Consider the following 19,982-nt stretch of genomic DNA (forward strand, 5'->3'; position numbering starts at 1 on the left):
TGGCTCTGTAGCTCTGTGGCAGCATCCACCAACCTTGACACACCCTCTTAGCATTTTTATTACGGAGTCGGGCCCCCATAGCCCAGAAAAACAAGTCCATGGCTTGCTCCCCGCGCCGCTAGCCAGACCTTGCCCTCGACTTGTCTAGCTGCCAACCGACTGGCGACAGCTTCCCCGACTTTTAGCTACCCCCCCTCCCGAGGCGAAGATGCGGATAAGCCAGGTCAAGCTCCGCTCTTCCGTGGGACTACGCGCAGATCCGAGGCAATTGTCTGCCATCGCCCCCCTTTTTAGCGAGACCGCCGACAGGCGCTGTTCTGGCCGCGAGAGAGAGCACAGAGGGAAGGAGCAGCCTGGGCCAGCCGCGCGCGGGATGGACACGAGTGGTATTGTTTGCTCCCTTGCTCTTTTCACAATTGCTTATCGCACCCCCACTCAAAGACCCTCAACGGCGTCGGGGACCCGTGCCACGCCCCACTCTATCCACACTAATTCGCTCGGCCACGGCATCTACACTCACGCCCTCCTGTGCTGGCTGGCCGGCTCGGTTGCGCTGACTCGTTCCTTCCGCAGCACGCCAGAAGGCGACATTGCTAGATTTCCTCATACATAGATAAAGTCGCAGCAGCAGCCCGCGTCCACCAATCAGATAACACGTTGCTCGGCCAAGGAAGGCGCCTTCCCACCGGACCACTTTTCCCGACCTGTTGTGCAGTAAGATACATAGTACCTGGCGGGCAGCACCTGCCAGCGGTCACAGCTGTACCGTCTCATAACGCCCGCCCCTTCCTTCCCTTCGTCCAGCAGCGACGGCCCAGCCTATTTCTGCCGCTGTCTCCCGTACTCGTACCTGCCCCTACCGAGTTGATGTGACAGGCCGTGGGTCGCACCTTGTCCTTCGCGACTTCCGCTGCGATGCCGTGCTCCGTACTCGTATCTCCCATCTCTCGAAAGACTTGTGCCCCATTCCCCCTTCTCACGGCCCACATGGCATGTCCCATGTTCCCACGCCCACGCCTGCAAGCCCACGCTGCCGCTGTCTCTTGCTGGCTCGCTCTCCCACGCACATCCACTTGCCCACATATCGCATATGCCCACACGCCCTCCCCCTTACTCTCTCTACTGCTACTGCAGGCCACAGACGAAGCTGCTGCTTTTCTACACGGCGGCCATGGCGGTCTCTGCGGCCTCTGTGACCGCTACGACCGCTACGACCGATCCCACTATAACGGGCCTTTTCCTTATCACCACGCCGAAGACCAGGGGTCCATTGGCCAAACATCGTCCGTCCTCATATCGTCGTCTTGGTCTCGCCCTCTAAATTATCCAGAAAGGCACCCATGAACCTTGAATACTATATACTAGGACACCTGCTGGCGCGCTACGAGCACACCTTGTTCTCAGGCCGTACTCCGTACCGCCCCAAAACCAGCTACGTCAACGGCCTCAACCCCAATTCGAACTCGCAATCTTGACACCATCCTCGTAGTGCTACGGAATTCTCCTTGTCTACGACCAGGCTTCTCGCCCTCCTCCACTACCTCCAACTCTCCACCTTCCCCCCCTCCCCGAAAAAAAAAGTGTGTGCTCCACTCTTCGTCAACTTCGCTGGCCTCGAAATCACTCTTCCCGTCCATTTGATCGATTTCTCTCCTCTCTATCGCCTAGCATCCCCTCACGTCTGTCCAGGAACAACAACTCGTTCACTGTCTGTAGCCCTCGGTACAGCCTTCTTTTCCCCTTACCCCCCATCACCCCCTCATAAACTTCACAAGCTTGACAAGCGCCGCTTTCGGCTCCGTCTCGTCCTATCCCAACGGCGAACTTTCTTAAATCCTTCTGCATCCTCATACCTGGTAGCTTTGCACTCCGCGCTACTGTTCTGCTCGGCAGCTGCTTCGCCTGCAGAAAGCCCTTCCCTCAACAACGGCTGTGCGTTTGCCTTGCGTTTTTGCCCAGGCGCACTTCTATTCCTCCCGGTTCCTCGACTGCCACTTGTCTCGTGTCGCCTTATCTGACGCCATCATTTTTTTCAACTAGTCATCTTTCACACCCCTTTGATTCCGTAGAGGGCCCCCTCCTCTTTCGGCCCTCACCCCCTTTCGCTTCTCTTTCCCCTTCACACAGCCCACTCTCTCGTCATAGAGGGTCGAGGCAATATACTTGGAGAGCCAACTACGAATTGCCTAATACAAGGAAGACGAAACCAGTACACGATCCGCTACTAGACCGACTCTTTCTTCCTCAACCTAATCCGCAGCGCCGGAACAGACAACTGACGTGTTGCTGCAAGGTGCCCGGTTTATCTTTCACCTCCGTTATCTTGCCTTGTCCCTGGACCCAGGAATATCACATCACCCCCCTCCTTTTATCATCTCTGTCCTTCTCCCTCTTCCTCGTCCGCCGTGTCTCAGAGAACACCCTTCTAGTAGCCACCCCTTACACCTAGACGGACAGTCTTTCCCGCCTCCCCTGCTGATTCCTTACCCACACTCTTCTTTGGCTTCAGACTAAGACGAAGGCAAGGGAACAGGCTCCACAACTGCCTGATACCCACCGGACAGCGTCCCAAGACATAAAACCGGGACCGTCGCCCTATTGCTCTTGGGCTTTTCCAGCTATCTGTTTTATCTTTACTGTTTATATGCCCTCTCGAGCACGCCACGCCTCTCGCCCCTACGAATACACCTTTGGCCGTGCTTATATCAGGAAGCGAATGACTCTGCAAGCCACCTCATAGCTACCCGAGAGACGTATCTCTTGAACGTTGGATTGCTGTTCCATGGACAACATAGACCGGCCGTCTTCGTTTTCTGCTTTTTGTCTTCTCAGTTTGTAGCAGGATCCTGTCTGTCTTGTCCCGTCTTGACACGTTATCCATATTCTGGAAACGCAGGGGCGTCAGATTCATCTACGCAAGCCGAATATAACCAGCGGGCCAGCAATTGTACATCCCATGTGGCCGGACAGTCAGCTACTTTCAAAGAACTTAACGTAAAAAGGGCGACTTTGCGGCAAGGGAAACCAGTCGGCTCACCATGTCGACCGTTTCAACCCCGTCACCTAGGCTACGTCCGAAGAGCCAGGCAGACGATACTCAGCTTCCGCAAGGCCATTGCCGGTACATATTACTTGTGCCGGAGCTCAAAGGCCAACGTTGCGGCTGCGCTCACTTCAATCTCAACCGGTCAATGCCAGGAGCCACGTGTGAATGTGGACATCTTGCTTGCTACCACGTCAGCAACTCCCAACCGCCTACCGTGTCTGGGTCCCACGACGTTGTTGTCCTCGAGCAGCGTCTTCAACTGCTAGAGAAAGAGCACGTCGAGTTGCACCAGCTTCGGCGTGATTTCATGCTGTTGCAGGAACAGCTGAACCAGGGCTGCTTCCGAAACCAGGAACTGGTCGAACGCGTCAGCGAGCTTGAAGATGCCACTGAAAAGAGCAAGCTCGACATCGACCAGCAGGTCCGCGAAGCATACCGGAATTTGAGGCGGGCCTGGGATTCTATAAACGAGCTGTCGCACCACAATATGGCTACCGACAACCAGATCCAACATATTCAGGAGAATCTGCGCGCTGTACACGCCGAGATTCCGCAATTCGGGGAGCGTCAGATCGAATTCGATGCCGAGGTTGCCCGTATAAGCCAGCGGCAGCTCGAGCTCGCCGACATCAATATTGCGCTGGAAGAACGCATTGAATCTCTGGAAACCCTAGATGGCCTTGAAGAGCGGGTGGAATCGCTCGAGGCTCTCGAGAACCAGAGGCTGATCGACAACCGGAGAGACGCTAAAGGCATAGAACAACGACCTTTTTCTTCTCCTGCGCTTACCACCGAAAGAGCACTGCCGCCACCGTCACTGCGGCCGCGACCTATCGATGGCTCTCGTCTCATTGCGAGTCAGTCAATTTCCAGCTCCCTGTCGTCCCCATTCTCCGACAAGGCTGCGAGCAGCAGAGTGCAAACGGCACACAGAGCCGGACCGGCTCAAGAAGCGCTGCCGGTCATGTCTTTCCTCGGCAGCTCTCACCACACAGATCGCCGCATACTCCCGCCGACGTCAATTCCTGCTCATCCAGTCTCGATATCCCAGCGTCCCAGCAGCGCTGGAAGCAATTATGAGTCGAACGAGCTCTGGACTGTTCACATCTCGCTCATGCCATCAGCAACGCTGCCGATGCCCTTTGAGCGCGGAACCAATGCTTACAAGCGGTGTCTCTCACGGGGCTTGCACCAGATGGTACCTGTCAACGGCACCGATGCCGAGGCAGTCGAGAGAGCTGTAAGAAAGGCGTTCAAAGGGTTCCTCGGCGACCACCCCTGGATACCGCTCAAAGCCGAGCCATGTACCGCTGACGGCCTGACCGGTCTGCCGATGTTACGGCAACTTGATCCGTCGCTGGTCGATAAGCCGTACGACCTCCAGTTTCTGATGGACAACCGCGCCGTGCACGACAGCAATGGCCATATTGACTCTCTCTACATTGCCATGAGAGACAGGACAATCTCGTGGTACAAATTGCGGAAGGCGCCCATCTTTCTCGAAGGATTGGAAGCGTCTTGGAGTTTTGACACGATGCTGGACAACAAAAACGAACCTGTCGCCAGCAATGGGGACGGTGGTGGGGACAGCAGTGAAGACGAGAACAAAGGTGGTATTCCGCGGCCACCGGCCGGAGACATTGCGGCGTGCCTGTCTCTAAAGCGTGCAGCTTCGGAGATGTCTCGCTCGTCCAGCTTTGGATCGGGTACAACCCAGGTGCCGACAACGACAGCTGCATATGCTCTTGAGGGTGAGGGATCCCGATCAAAAATACCACGGATCCATCCCTTGCCTGACCTAGTTGAAATCCGAAGAGGAGTGACAATATTATGAACTGGAGACAACGACAATTGGTGGATTTTGGGGCAGCGGATAGATGGACAGGGATACTGGGTTATAAGGGAAATACGACTTGAATAGGTCGATTCGAACCGGTTCGAACGGCGCTGTTTAGTGGTGAGCGGCAGTGTTAAAAGCAACGTTAATACGCTATACCATCTGTGTTATATTGTTTGTCAGCGGTATAGAGACTACGGACTTTGCGACGTGCTCTCTTTTTCTTTTGTTTATGATAAACATATACCACATAGATGTGAGCCGGGCTCCGGCATTGGGAGGGACGAAATTATTATATTCTGGGTCTACAATTTCACATGCTTGGCAAAACCGGCTGTTAACAACGTTTTGGATATTACATGTGACGCCTATAAGTGATGTAAATACCCGAAACATGGATGTTCCTCACCTTGTGTCTCAATTGAGCCGCATTGGGCTCTTCGGGCCGTCTAATAATCCGCGCCAGCTGTTTAGATGAGATCATTTCGGCCTGAAGGCAGCTGTTTCCCAGGAGAGATGATGCTGTCACCCAATGATCCGGCGTAAGGAAATGTGAAATTGAGACAGTGTTGGATGCCCTAGGATATTAAAATAGCCAGCATCTTGCAGTGCTGGGCGATGTGGCGGTACTGCACAAAGTGCACAGTGCCCCCGTTGAGCAAAGGCCGGAACGCTATTATCGATAAATAAATAAGACCAAGCAATTGCACGTCTTGGTCACTCAGCAGCAAAATCACAGTACCTTGTGTTGTCGCAAGCTCGCACCACTGTCTCGTCCTCCCTGTATCACAGTCTCGCACGAGGAGCAAGAACGGCAGAGAGCGTCCGGTCCAATTTATCAGTACTACGGCCCTGATTGTTGGGGTGGGACAGTTTGTCGCGTTCGCATGAAAGAAGGAGCTGTTTTCTGCACGTGTTTTCTCCCGTCCGAGGCTCAGCCTCCTGCCCATTTTCTCTTCACCTTATCCTTTCGGCAGGCCCAGCAGCTTGTCAGGGGACGCATAACCCCAAAGACGAGCTCACCACCAACTTCTCTCGCGCGCATCTCCTCTTCCTCTTCTTCCTCGTCCTCACCTTCTTCATCGTCTACGCGCCGACTAGCTTTACCCGACCGGCTGTACCCAAAAAGCTCTCCTACCAGCTTCAGCTGATATCCTTTTTCGGATCAACCCCTCCTATCGTTGAGACTCGCCTACGCACAGCTCCGTCACCACCACCATAGCCATGGATTTCGATATCGAGATGGAGGATGCCGCTGGTGGCTATCCGGGCGAGGCAGCACCGTACGAGGCAACACACCATCCAGACGATATGCCGCGGGACGACACGGATGATATATTGGGCACAGACGCCGACATAGACACGAGAGACGGACAGGTAAGTGATAGGTCCCAGTTGGCAGAAGACAGCCATTTATGACTACTAGGGCATCTGCTAAGCTGACTTTAACAAAAGCAGGAGCCTGGCGAGATCGACGAGGCCGTTCAGGCGATCGACGCGGCCGATGTGGCTGCCGAGGCTATTGTCCCTAACAAGGTGCACCTACGCGGTCTCGACACACTCACACCAGACGACCTCAAGGCATACTTCGCCGAGCACGCGGGAGGCTCCGGGGGCTTCGATCGCGTCGAGTGGATCGACGACTCGTCAGCCAACCTTATCTTTGGCTCCGAGAGCAGCGCTGCAGCTGCTGTCACAGCCCTCTGCGCTATGCCTATTGCCGACGCCACGCTGCTGCCGATGGGTGAACTGCTACCGGCAAAGCCATACACAGCCAAGGCCAAGAGCGCGGCTGACATGGCCACGACGAGCGGACCCGGTCTGCAGGTGCGCTTTGCCGTCACCTCGGACAAGAAGCAGGCGGGCGCGGCCTCGCGTAGCCGCTTCTACTTGCTGCACCCGGAATATGACCCCGAGGAACGGCAGAACCGGAGGCAGAACCAGCGAAGAGACGACCGGCGTGGCGGATCAGGACGTGGCCGCGACCGTGACTATCGGTCCAAATATCGATCATACCGGGAGGAGGACGACCGGGCTGCAGACATTCGCAACAACTCCTTCGACGTCAACCTGTACGACGATGATGCGCCAGCACTGGCGGCGCGGACATCGCAGACATCGCGGTCCCGAACGTGGTCTCGATCCCAGTCGAGGTCTCGATCGCGGTCCCGGTCTCGACGACATGATGTCTCACGCCGGAGCCAAGCTGACAGAGAGCTGTTTCCCGGCAAAAGCAAGGAGCTGTTCCCCCATAAGGTAGGTGGCGAAGGCAGCACTGAAGACGGGCGGACAACACCCACCATTGTTGCTACTGCTGCTTCCGGGGGCCGCAATCGGGGCAGAGGCAGAAACGGCAGACTGCGCAGCCGCTCAGCATCGCCTTTGCACGATGACGACGACGATTACGACGGCCGGCGCGCAGACGCACGTGCAATAGCATCATCCGAGGCGGCATTGCGCAACCGCGACAAAGCCCGTACGCTCAAAGACCGGTTGTCGACGACAAAGCCTGCAAGCGAAAGCGGCAGCTTGGAGCTATTCCCAAGAAAGACGATAGGAATGGCCCAGATGGACCTTCTCGGCGGACGGGATGGCGCTGCTGCGCTCACTTCGCGACTCAGTGGTATGTCGGTTTCCTTTTGACGGCTTGGGAGAGATGGATCTTTTCTGTTGGTTGGACGACTTGTCGAAGTTTGGCAGTCACAACAACGAACCCAAAAGACAAGAACAGGTATCGGCCAGCGGAACACCGTTAACATTAGTGACCCCCTCCTTTTTCTGCAGATCGAATCACACGTCCTTCAAACGGAGAGATCTCCAAGGTAACAGCAAATGGAGATGCCAACGGCAGCGGGAGCACATTCAACATCCGTGGCATTTCTCGCCAACAGCCAGGAGGCGGCGTCGGACTAAGCATCAAAGGTGCCGCCACGGCTCGAGAACTGTTTCCAGACAAGTTTGGCGGCGAAGGCGGCAACGGCAACGGACACGGTTCCAGCAGCGGCCGCAATGCTGGCAAAGAGATCTTTTCCGACCGGCTAGAGAATCGGACTCGGCCGCGCCAGCGCGCAGAGGACTTGTTTCGTTAACGAAGGAGGCCCGATGCACCCGACATATACGACACGAAGGTGCTCGGGATCCCACAGGAGGAGGTTCGAGGGAGAGGTGATCAGCATTGCTTCAAAATCACCAGACGTATTTCGACAGGTAGAACTCATGTCACGTGCACATATCGTTCTTCTTTCAGGTGCTCGAAGGATCTGTCCTGTGGTGCTCTGTCCTTTCATTGCCAGGTGAATACGATCGCGATTTGCACAACACACAAATGAGATGAAGGAAAAGCTCGGGTGCGTCCATAGCTTATTGCCGGGGGTTAAGGATCTGGCGTTCGGACTGTTGATAAAAAAGAGTTGCTAAAATACAAAGAATGTCGAGGCCCATGGCCTTATTTGCTGTCTCTTCTTTTATATTCTTGACGTCGGGCAAACAGTGGCCCTGAAAGGCAGGCTCGAATTGATGCGATTGGAAAGGGAAGGAGCAAAGAGTGCAAGAATCGTTCTATCATCGTCATTTTTCTTCCATCTCCCGTTTTTTGTCTACGGACGTGCTGTTGGTACTTCGGCTGAAGGATATTGAAAACGTGCATTAGGCAAAAGAAATCTCAGCTTCGTTTGGCCGGTAGACTTTCTCCGCTTGCTGCTTGTTGGTTGGTCATCATTGTCTCGCTTTAGCCACTTTCCCGTCTCTACTCCTCTTCCGCTCACTTTCTAGCTTCTGCTCTGTGCTCCGTATGCCAACCCCCTTTTACCCCCTTAACTTCCCTTCCGTACGTCCTGGGTTGTCTCGATCGTGCATTCCATGGCTGCCGAGGCCGAGAAGTAGCCGTGCCGACATGCCTTTTGATCGCCCCCGCATAAGTCGGGAACCAAGATGCGAGCATCAGTGAAAGGGCGTTGCAGAGCGTCGTAATTCTTCTACGCAAACAGCTCCTCGCAATCAGCTTTGCAAAATACCGCACACCCCTCCCTCTACAATGCATATAGGAACACAAGCTAAACGTCTAGTCGAAGAAGAAACATGGCCGCAGCTGCTTCAGCCCGCATCCAGGACACTTGATTAGCATTTGCCCATTTGACTTCGGTCGATAGAGAATGTTTGGTTCTTGTTTTTGGTTATGCACCTGGCCGTGCCTTGGTCTAGACCACCTGGTACATTTCAAAGATAAATTCAAAGGGCGGTATATCTGCAGACAATTCACAGGAAGGCAGAGTGGCAAAGCACAATGGGAGAACTGCTTGTGTCTCCTACGCCTTAAACAAAGACATAGAACCCCCCTCCTTGATCAGCCCCCTATATGAGCATCACATGGAACAGGCTACCAAAAAAAAGAAAAGAAGAGACTTGGCCCCATGCCATGTCCTGCAGCTGCAATGACTCCTCTCTCATCATCATCCGGCGTTCCACCATTAGGCAATGGCAAGGGAAGTCGTATTCAATAACAGAAGGTGAGAAGACTAACCCGGTGTAGACGACAAAGCCCCGTTCATGTCTCCCGAAAGCAGTCACGCAGCCAATGTACTCCGTATGTACGGTGATGACATCTCCAGATTGGTGTGCTGCACAATGCTGCAGCCATGGCCTCCTCTCCCTGCTCAGCCCGGTCCACAAGAAATCAAAATGGGGCACCAAATACGAGCAAGATCGATATGTGCGACTAACTACAAGCAGAGGAAAGAAACCTGTGGCAAATGTGGCAGGCAGCAGATGCGAGAAAAGTGGCCAGATCACATCTAACCTGTCTTGCTCCTGCGTGCAGCTTACAGTGTTCCAGGCAGGAAGAGCCCTGGAAAAGATCCATACGGGGATGGATACTCACTAAACACATACGTCGTATTTGTGTCTCACACGATATTGAAAAAGACGGAGAGAACCTCTTTGAGAAGAGCAATACTCGCACCATATATGTAACGCCCACGGCTTCCGAAAGCTGTACAGTCTCGCTTCAGGTTTTGCTCATCCTCCCTTTCCCAGGCCGGGATCACTTCCCCTATAGGGTTATCCCGAACGGGTAGGTATGCAGCAGGAAGAAGAAAACACACGAGGAGACCAGATGCCGACCAAGAAGATGATAGACCGTTGGACAGAGCTATGTGGATAGGCCACCGTGCTAGCAATGTAGTGCAAGAGTACGCCGTACATAGCAACATAACGTCCACCATTTTCGCGGGGGACAGGGTGTATTTGGCCCCGTTGCGGTCTTTGCTTTGTTGCCCTGTTGCCCGGTCCCTCTGCCTTGTCTCGTGGGAGTGTGAATATCTCCCCGGTTAAAATGCAGTTCAGCTCGACCAGGGTCGTATTGATGGCGTAGCTGGTCGGCATCCACTTGCAGAGGCCAGCCGTGTCGGCACAGACCAACCTGGCGTCAGCCAGACCAGGATAGACCTTGATGAACGTGGAGCAGGAGAGACCAGGATGACCCAGGATGGCCCAGGATGGCCCAAGGACAAGCCGGTGAGTCCAGCACAGGCCTGCACAAATCAGCACGGCCGCCGTTATTTGCTTCGGCTCTCCCTATTTGATTTCCTATCGATGGGTACGAGTATTTCTGCAAAAGGAATGGACCCGGAAACGGTGTCGGAAGGGGCCAATCATCCAGAGCCCATCGTCCACACAATAACCGCTTTTATGCACCTAGACACTGTCTTCGGTGAGCGAGCGACTAGTGAGGACCTCAAGAATGTCTTTACTCCGTACCACGTATAGTTTTTGTTCAGGCCCTCCCCGCTCAAGGTCGTCCCCTCTCTTAGTCACGACCCGCACAGCTCGTAGCTTGGTTTACGTCCATTGTACGGAGTAGTGACAAAAGCACAGAGCTTAGCCCCATTACAGTGGAGAGAAGGTCTGGCCGTTAGATTTAGGGACTGTTGCATTGGTGGCAGGCAAAGCCGTGACCTAGAGCCCGCTACTATGGGTGAGCTGCGGAGCTGATGCGGGCATAAAACAGGGAATATCCCATCAGGGATGACTGAAGCCGCGGCAAGAATTAGTGTACATGCGATGTAGTACAATGCAGGGAACAAGATAGGGGAAAACAAGGGAGAAACCCCGAAGAAAATACAGAGCCAGAAAAATGCCGGCAAAGAGTCCGGTGGCATTTCCACTGGCTCGCCGTTAGATGGACTGCTCCTGGACCTACTGAACTCGCTGGAAGGTAACGAACAGCAGAGGAAGGAGGAAAAAGAAAAGAACACAGACCAAGGGCGCGCGTAAACGGCTCGTATTCCCCGGTTGCCGAGATCTCATCTTGTCTGTGTCTCGGGTGTTTGAAAGGGATACGATTCCAGTCGAGGCCCACTTCCGGATGGAGAGGACATCCTTTGTTCCTGTACACGTTCGCTAACAGGCTTGTTTCCACCCGCCCAGTTTCCGTCGCGCCGACAATACAGAAAACAAACATGACGCAGGATGCATCCATCATACACTTACAACATGGCAAAGGGCCTCCCGAGAGAGATCTGTTGGATCTCGGCGGCCCCGATCCGGCTCTCTGTCGGGGGAGAAGTGTGTAGATTCGACTTTCTATGCTTTACACACAGCTAGTCCAACAAGGCTGTGTTCCTCTATCCGCAACCTGTTCTCGATCTTCGGAGCGGCCGTTTCTTTCCTTTGCATCTCCGACGCCAAGTACTCCACGATTTGTGGGGTATCGAGGATAGGCGCCGCACGAGTGTTCGTAGAAGGCCAATAGAAAGACGAGGACGGAACGTGCGGGACGAGGATTGCTGTACAGGGAAAGAGCCCGGCGTACGTCGTACAACACGCAACCCTCTTGCGTCAAGTTGCTTGTTGCCGAGGCTTGCACGCGTGGCGTTCTGTCGCTCCTGCCGCAGCGTCTATTGTTGCGAACCATCTTCATACATGCGAGGCCAGCCAATCGTAGCTAGTGGCTATCAGTCCGAAGTCCGCCCCTAAAACGGCGTTGGACACTCGTCTCCACTTTGCGGGCTCCCCTCAGCTGTCTTTGACCATCAACATTGCCGGTGATGGGTGTATGGCTACATTACTGCACAATGCGTGAGCGCACCGCCGTCCAATGGCAACCGGAAGAGAGCCGACAAAGAGAAGAGGCGGTGTTACCCGATACAGTGCCCAGCCTATCGGACCGCGAAGCTTGCCACCCTGAGTGGCCTAAAAGATACGTGTTGCTGTAGGTGGCATGTTGCCCTTTTTTTTTCACTCGCTTGAAGCCGCTTGTTACATCCGAAGCCGAAGTACATAGTGGAACTGCAGCCCACTTATTGGCAATGCACAGCAAGATCCAAAATCATGTGCCCCGCCGGCCGACTGCCTACCACGACCAACAAGCTCCGAGCAGGAGCCCTCCCTAGAGTTGATCTTCTCTAGCGGGAATCGGTGCCGAGTACCGGCACCGGGTCGCCTGCAAGTAGGAGAACGGCTCATTGTTTGCAACGCTTAGCTTCTAACTACGCACGGCATGCATCCTTTGTTGCATACCGTACTGCTTCCAGGGCACTTCCGTGATAAGTGTGTTTTGGGGAATATTGCTCGCTGGCAGCCTCTCCAATGGGTTAGACCTTTCTCCTCCTGTGGCATGTAAAGCCCATATCAGGGCCCACATTCACACATCGGGACTCCTGTTGAGATAAGGAGAGAGAGAAACCCCGAATTCTTATTATGGTCATGTGGAGCCTCTGAGAAGGGGGTGTAGCAGGAAATAACTTTATGTTTGGCCTGGCTTACGATAATACAATACTTACGTATAAATGGTCCAGCAGTCACGGTGAGCCTCCTTTACAGCTGTCTTCGTTTAAGCCTTCTCGTACAGCACCTCATCTGGTCCACCTTTGAATGCGCCATTGCTATTTCTGCAACGTTGAGTGACATGTTTCAGCAACATACGATTGCGCTTATGAACAAGTTCGATAAAATGCGGGCTCGGTTCGGCATAATTAGAGGTGTGAGACAAGGAAAGCTTTCCGCCCGTGCAACGAAGACGGTAGAGTTTATCCTCAAGCCAACATGTATGATTTCTGTATAGGAAACAATCAAAGCCTTCGAGTATTTCCATTCTTTGAGACATTGTGGAGCAACCGAACTCTTTCTTTGTCTCGGTAAGCTGCTCCAAGTTAGGCTGTCTAGATATACCTATTTGTCTTTGTAAGCGTATTTCTTCTTCCTTCTCGGGTCAGCACAACTAGATGTGTTAGCCACAGACGTAATGCCGTGCTAGTCTTGACTTTCTGATCTTCGACGCCACGCGGCAGCTGGATGCGTATGTATGTAGTATGTAGTACGATGTATGTGTGTATGATAAAATACGATTTTGCGCGACCTCTGTATCAGAATTTCTGGAAGCTTTCATCCACTTTGACTATTGTGCTCGACGGCTTTGTAATGCAAGGAGGGCCATCGGTAGAAATGACAAGCGCTACGCCGGATTATGCAGGTACGGTGATGACATTCTCCCTACTTCAACCGGCTAGTCGTGCACCAAGAAAGCACATGTCTTACGGCATAGCAACCGAATTTAGCAGTCTTCGACTACCAAGATGCAAATAAAATGGCCACGCTCCACAACACCCCGTCCTGGTTACTCATCCATGAGAGAACAAAGAGGAAAGGGCGAGTTGGCCAGGTAATGAAATACTGCAAAATTGGCGTTTTTGCTGCAAATAAACAAATCGGGCTAAACACACACACAAGCGCCACGTCAGCTGCCCTCTGGGTTATGAGTGAGAAATCATGGAACTTGACACTTGCGTCGCGGCGGCCGAAAGCAGAGATGCTTCCGCGCTCAAAACATGGCTATCTTTACAACGTACCGTCGGCGATGCCGTATGGCAGAACCAGCCAGCCGGTATTAGGAGGCAGTGCATTGGACGGAATATTCAGCTCCGGGAAATAAAATTGAGCTAAGAAGGTAGTGCTATCACTATCTGGCAAGACAAACCGGCCGATTGGCGCAAATTTCACCGCTTCATTTCTTCAAGGAGTACGAAGTACGAGTTGCCTCTTTCTTTTTGTTTATTTTCCGGGGTTGGGGGCTCAACTATGCGGAAACCAACCGCTTTACCCACTTTGTTTCCTCGCATACCAAGTTTCCGTCCTCATCTATTACGCAGACAACATACACGTGGTCCTACGGAGTAAGAGCTGAGGTGTTAATTTACCGTACCACTGTTCATCTGCGGGTGTCGTGATAATAATAGCTTCCAGGTAAAAGTTTTACAGCTCGGAAGCGTCATGTGATAGGCTGGCTCGCAGGGCTCGACCACACCCCTCCTTTCCTTTACTTTCAGAGGGACCCAGCATTCTGGGCTTGCAACTGAGCCCCGGTCGATCTGCCGTGTCGGTGGGACGGGGTGGGTAGGGGGGTGAAGAAAGTAGGCACCCTTGTCAAGAGTACACGTGCACGGGTATACGATGCACTTCGCTTATATATAGTGGTGTAATCAGGCTACTACCATTTTGGTATAGCCGCCGAATCTCATCGTAAACTGGCCAATCGTTGTCCGCAGATCAGGCTTGTATCGCGGTCAGTTTTCATATCCGTGCGGGGCACGGAGTACAAGGGTTCTGAGCAAGTCAGTATGGTAAGGGTGCGTATCTCTTAACAGCCGTAAAATGAGAGCAATCTTTAACGCTCGTTAGCGTCACGCCTGCCGTGTCTTGCCATTTGGTAGGAGGTGGATGCCGACTTTCTGAGCGAATTTGCTTTTTCACTTTCTTTTTTTCACGCCGGCCTCTTTTTACACATTTCACTTGGCTGTCCAGGGGAAGGGGATGGCGGTCTGACACGTTTGACAGATCCAGTAATCCTTCTGCAGTACGAGCCGTGGTTTACAATGTAACTGCGCACAGTATTTGGAAAAGCGCGTTGATCGTGTCGAATAGAAAAGGAAGGAGCACGCGGGACATAACGCGGGCACAACAATTACCGAAACGGGACTAACGTAACTTACCGTCGTTTACTGCATAGGGATATGGTCGGATTCTCGCCTCCAGGCCAGCGCGACATTGCTTTCCCGGAGCAGCATGGGAGTTTCGTACGAGTACTTGTAGCAAGCCTTGTTCTGCTGCGGTACGGTTAAAGATGCTTTTGGGGGAGGGGACAACAAGAAGAATGCACGCATTGGGCAGCGCATTCTTACCCGTCCACGGCTACTGTATTAAAAAGAGCAGCAGATCGCTGCTGCCGACGCATATTTGCACACGCTGTGCATGCATTGCCGTCGAAAAGAAAACTACTCCGTACTTACAGACGTGATTGTCTGGCCGGGGGCTTGCTCGTACTCGTACGGAGTATAATTACGACGTAAAGGAGGGCATAGACAGCTGAACTGAAGTAGTAAAAGAGGGGCCTGTGGGCCAGAAGGGGGAAAAACGTTGCATCGGGAACGGAAAAAACGGAAATGCTAGTGCGGACAACCGGCCGCCGGCAGGAGAGATTCTGGGCTTGGGGTAGACCGGAGATGTTGGTCGCGCAGTACGGAGTACAACGTATCTCGCTATTACGCGTTCGCCGTATTTTTGCCACCCAAGCAAGGCCACTGAAAGGCGACGGTTGAATGTGCGGTGAAGTTACGGAGTATGCATCTGTCCGAGTTCCAGAAGAATCTGACGGTGATGGGCTGCGCGCACTTTCTGTTCAGCGGGGTTACTTCGGCTATGCAGCTTCGGCCCAAACGAAGCAATGATCGACTACGACGTATTGCCACATCGTCTTTTGTGTGTTTGCATTTCCGCAATGCAAGCGCAGCCTCTTCCCGCCCTCCTTCAACACAGACCGGTTGCTGGTCTGCCACCTGTCCATGTGAGCGGAAGGTATGCTTTATGCACTAACACATATGCCATTCTGAGACGGCGGGGCCGGCACCCGTCCTTTGGACGTTAGAGAGTAGGGAGAACGTGCACAATGTGCACACGCCGTCCTGTCCTGTTGCTGGCCATGGGGTGGCTCCATGCAAGCACACAGACACATCCAAACGTCTGCTCGAACAGTTGGCATACCCCCCTCCCCCCCACACCGTTGAAACGCTTCTGGCTTCCTCCTTTTTGCCTTGTTGCCTTCTTGCATACGCCTACGTCGTACGTAGTGATGGGTCCGTTTGAAGGGATCCGGGTTCACTGTACAGAGTATGCCGTGTCTGTGCCATATATTTTTGTGCATATGCTCACTTCCAAGCGTCGGTCCTGTCGTCCTGTCGGTCCGGAGTACGGAGTACGGGTGGCAGAGGCACATGTTTACCGTGAGCAGGACACCAGAATGGACCTCGTGGCATCCCGGACCGCCTGCTAGTACAACTGGTAGCTTTGCCCGTCCGGGCTTCTAGCAAAAGCGTCTCACGTTCTGTCACATTTGTTGGGATCACTGCAAGTCATAACCAACGGAAATATCGGCTGGAAGGAGAGCCTCCTGCCTGAAGCCGGAGATACTGCAGAGCTCCTCATTGGTCAGAAAGCGGTTGTGAAGGTGCAAGAAATATTCCATTCTGGGTCTGGTGCCGGGTTGACCTCAGCTGAGGACATGCCCTGCAAAAACGGGGTCGTCGCTACATACGAAGTACAACGTAGTAGATTTATCCTAGAGCAGCAAGGTGCAGGACGGCGTGGAAAATCCTGGGGCGGATTACCAATCCCATCAAGATGGAGAAGACTAAGTGTCAGCAAGCCTTTCATTTTCACTTGAGACGGAACGTATGGCCGTGTGCTGCCTATTTGCATCTATTCCATACAGCACTGCTCACACCTTCTATTTTCAGCACACCTTCCGTGGTGGCATTCGGGCACGCGTTTTCCGCGAGCGGGCTCATTCCATCTTACACATGCACGTAGACCCTACAAGACAAGCCAACGTTACCAGGAGAGCGGCCCAACAGGGGCTTCGTGGGCACACGAGCAGAGCACTCCATGCTCCGTATCTATCTGCAACCCCAAAAGCCGTTGTTGCAGTCCGCCGATTTGCGTCAATAACAAGATACGAGTACAAGGTACGGAGTACTTGTACTCGTATCTTACTTGTGCATCAGACAGGTCCCCGAGGTCGGCGAGCTAGCCCGAAACGGAAAGTTTGGCGAGACTAGCCGGAGCCGCTCTAGCGCATCTAGCTTTCCTTGCTCTCGTACTAGATTTAAACAGTTATTGTGGGCACGAACGACGCGAAAGGGTGTGTGCGTTGCCAAGACTGATTTCACGCTGTCTGCATCGCTGACGGCACGTCCCTTATGCTCTAGAAACTGGGCTCCACGAGGCAGAGTCGCGGCATACGTGCTCTTGTGCACACAACGTGTCCATCGTACGAGTTTGCGTCATTTGGGAAGTGTTGGACTGAGGATCGGAGGATCTGGAGATCTGGGCATCGAGTATCTAAGCATGTTCGGTGTCGGGACACTAAATCAAACGCTGGGAGCGATTCGTACTATGTAAGGCGGCCCAAGCCTTGAAACACAACTCAAACAACGAGGCCGATGCTGTTTGCACGAACACGAGAGCTCGGTACAACTCTCGTGCATACGAGTGCGGATTCCACATTGAATCAATATACGGAGTATTGCTCTGTGGAATTCCATTTCGACACATACTATGTAGTATGCCCATTCACAGCAAAATACTGTCAGGGAGGCTTTTAATTAGGACGCCGAGAAAAAGAGGGCTTGCAGAAAAACAAGACAAGCCATACCGCCTTGGGTGAATCACCCGTTGTATCCGCCGCCATCCCCTTATCTCGTCACAGGTCCAATAGGAGGAAGCACACACCGCCACAGATGCCCCCATTCTCGGCAACCTGCATACGTCGCCCGTCCGTACCTTGTTTTCGTCACACACACACAATCACATCACAACAGCGAGCAGCGCCTCTTGCGCTCCCTGCAGGCATGTGAGAAGCGAAGCGGTTACATACGTGGCTGATTGTTGGATCCAGTACAGAGGGACGGGTCCTCGCTTATCAGGATGCGGTCAGCCTGGATGGCCGTTCTCTTTGCTCTTTGTGGCCTCGGCTGTGTTGGTTGGTCGGAGCTGCTGCCGTCGTTTGCAGGGGCTTGGGTGTTCTCGAACTTGTAAACAATTCGCAAGGGCCGCCGAGCTCCCTTGGAGTGGCAAAGATCGCTGGCTGGCCGTTCAGTGGGCCCGTAAGGAGATCGGAGGCTCGTGCCCGGAAACACTGTTGGTCGTACTAAGCCTGTGCGAATACACACTATGTATCTTAGTTATGAACAGGCCCAACAAGTGGCCGGAGAGCCTTCTCCGATACGAAACAGCACAAATTTGTCTGGGGGCAATATCTTAATCCCACATACCCTATAGGGCCTCAAGTGTCGCATCTCGTTAAAGATTCTTCCCTGCTGCATGGCATCCGGCCCCAGAGAAACAGGGAAAGGCGACTAGGGGGGTTAATTTCGCGAGGACTTGCTGCATTTCATGTTAGGCCAGGCGATAGCCTCGACGAATGCGGATCGTAGACACGGTATTGGCTGTGAGCGGCTGTGCCAAGAAGGCCGTTACACCTCGCCGCGGGCAGACAGCTGGACAAAATGACAGTCTATTATGAAATCGTCGGAGCTCGGGCGCATGAGGCTGAACCCCCCGGTCGTCCATGTGACGTTTGGCCTTTGCTCCTATTCGCAAAACGTGTACTTCGTACCAGCTTTCCCAACCTGTTTTTAGTGTGCCGAAGGGGAGAATGTTGCATTTCTGGGCGGAAGGGTTTCCCTTTTTGGTATGGGCGCTAGTGTGACTGGAAAATGCTCGCTTGCCATGGCCCCGTATTGCATCTCAAACGACAGATGGGCATTTGGCGGGGCCAAATCGGCACGGAATTTATCCCAGGAACTAGCACGTCGTAACTCCGAGCGCTTCGCACGGCTACCGCGGTAACACGCTCCTTTGATAGGGCCGTTGCGATGTCCTACAAAGAACGTTGGCTACAGAGCCAAGTGCCGAACAGGGACGTTGTTCCGATGGCTAGCAACCTGGGAAGCCACAGGCTTAACGGCCTGCCCGAGTCCTCACTCCTGCTTTTGGGCACGGCTACATCATACATTGTACAGTAGTCTCGGCCACGGCTGCCCTGTGCCCCTGATACTGCGGGCAGCACATCTGCACCGGAAGGGGCGCTAAACCCCAGCTTTGGACGGTCCCTTGTGCTGCCCTGTTCTTTTTCCACTACCGGCGCGATCGCACTCGGCGACGCCGCGAGACGCGGAAGCATGCACGAATGCGGTATCGACAACGGCTGCTGGGCCGAGAGGCGAAGGCGTCGCTGCTTCATTACCGGATGAATGCTGCCCGAGATGAGTGATGCTACGCTACGACGTCCTCCAATGTTCTCGGACAATGACGTTGCCGCGGGATCTGGAAATGCGAAAGAGCAGCAGCAGGGTCACATCTCCGGATGCGAAATGCATGGCAGTGTTCCAAGCATTATGGAGCCCTACGGCCTGGTGTGCTCGTGCTCGTATTCTGTATTCGGGAAGAGGATTCTCCCTATGTACGCCACAATTAATCTAACAGGATGAAGCACCCCTGCTTTGGGGATTTTGCAGCAGCCAGGATACACGCTCCTACTATGTAGTGTCTACATACAACCCGACCATTCCCACAAAAGCTGAGTCGACCATTGTGGGTCTATTTGTGGGTCTTTTACTTAGTAATCCTTGTTAAAAAGTTACTGCCTTAGGCTTATCTTTTACATCTATGCTAAGGGTAGTACAAGTGCAGCAAAGGCGGTGTGTTAATGTGCATTATAAATAATATTTAAAATATTAAAATACAAATTTATTTAGAAATTATTAATTTCTAATGCACACTAAAATACAAAACGTAGCGAATTACAGAGTACTTATACTTATTTACTTTACTTTTCTATGCTAGCGGTTTTCCCTTGCCTAGCAGAAAATTCTGCCGACCTTGTTTTTTTTATTGTTTGTACTACTGTTAGCAGAGTACATTGAAAAGCCTAAGGCAAAAAATTCTGTGATGATTATTAAGTGAAAATGGACCCACAATGGTCGACTCGGCTTTTGTGGGAATGGTCGGGTTGTATGTAGACACTACTATGTAATACTCGTACAGAGCAGA

The 19,982-nt window shown here is 53.1% G+C and overlaps 3 protein-coding genes across 3 annotated transcripts; all 3 read left to right on the forward strand.

The window, feature by feature from the left end:
* Window positions 1-1,171: 1,171 nt before the first annotated feature.
* Window positions 1,172-1,475, forward strand: CMQ_6133 (uncharacterized protein; the record flags this gene model as incomplete). Its single annotated transcript, XM_014315198.1, has 2 exons — window positions 1,172-1,283; window positions 1,366-1,475. The coding sequence occupies 2 exons, from the start codon at window positions 1,172-1,174 to the stop codon at window positions 1,473-1,475; spliced, it is 222 nt and encodes a 73-aa protein (XP_014170673.1).
* A 1,716-nt stretch (window positions 1,476-3,191) lies between these two features.
* Window positions 3,192-4,880, forward strand: CMQ_6206 (uncharacterized protein; the record flags this gene model as incomplete). Its single annotated transcript, XM_014315271.1, has 1 exon — window positions 3,192-4,880. The coding sequence occupies one exon, from the start codon at window positions 3,192-3,194 to the stop codon at window positions 4,878-4,880; it is 1,689 nt and encodes a 562-aa protein (XP_014170746.1).
* Window positions 4,881-6,107: 1,227 nt separating this feature from the next.
* CMQ_6496 (uncharacterized protein) lies at window positions 6,108-7,972 on the forward strand (the record flags this gene model as incomplete). Its single annotated transcript, XM_014315561.1, has 3 exons — window positions 6,108-6,260; window positions 6,342-7,506; window positions 7,668-7,972. The coding sequence occupies 3 exons, from the start codon at window positions 6,108-6,110 to the stop codon at window positions 7,970-7,972; spliced, it is 1,623 nt and encodes a 540-aa protein (XP_014171036.1).
* Between the last annotated feature and the right edge of the window lie 12,010 nt (window positions 7,973-19,982).

The sequence above is a fragment of the Grosmannia clavigera genome, assembly GCF_000143105.1.
Source record: "Grosmannia clavigera kw1407 unplaced genomic scaffold GCSC_167, whole genome shotgun sequence".
Lineage (NCBI taxonomy): Eukaryota > Fungi > Ascomycota > Sordariomycetes > Ophiostomatales > Ophiostomataceae > Leptographium > Leptographium clavigerum.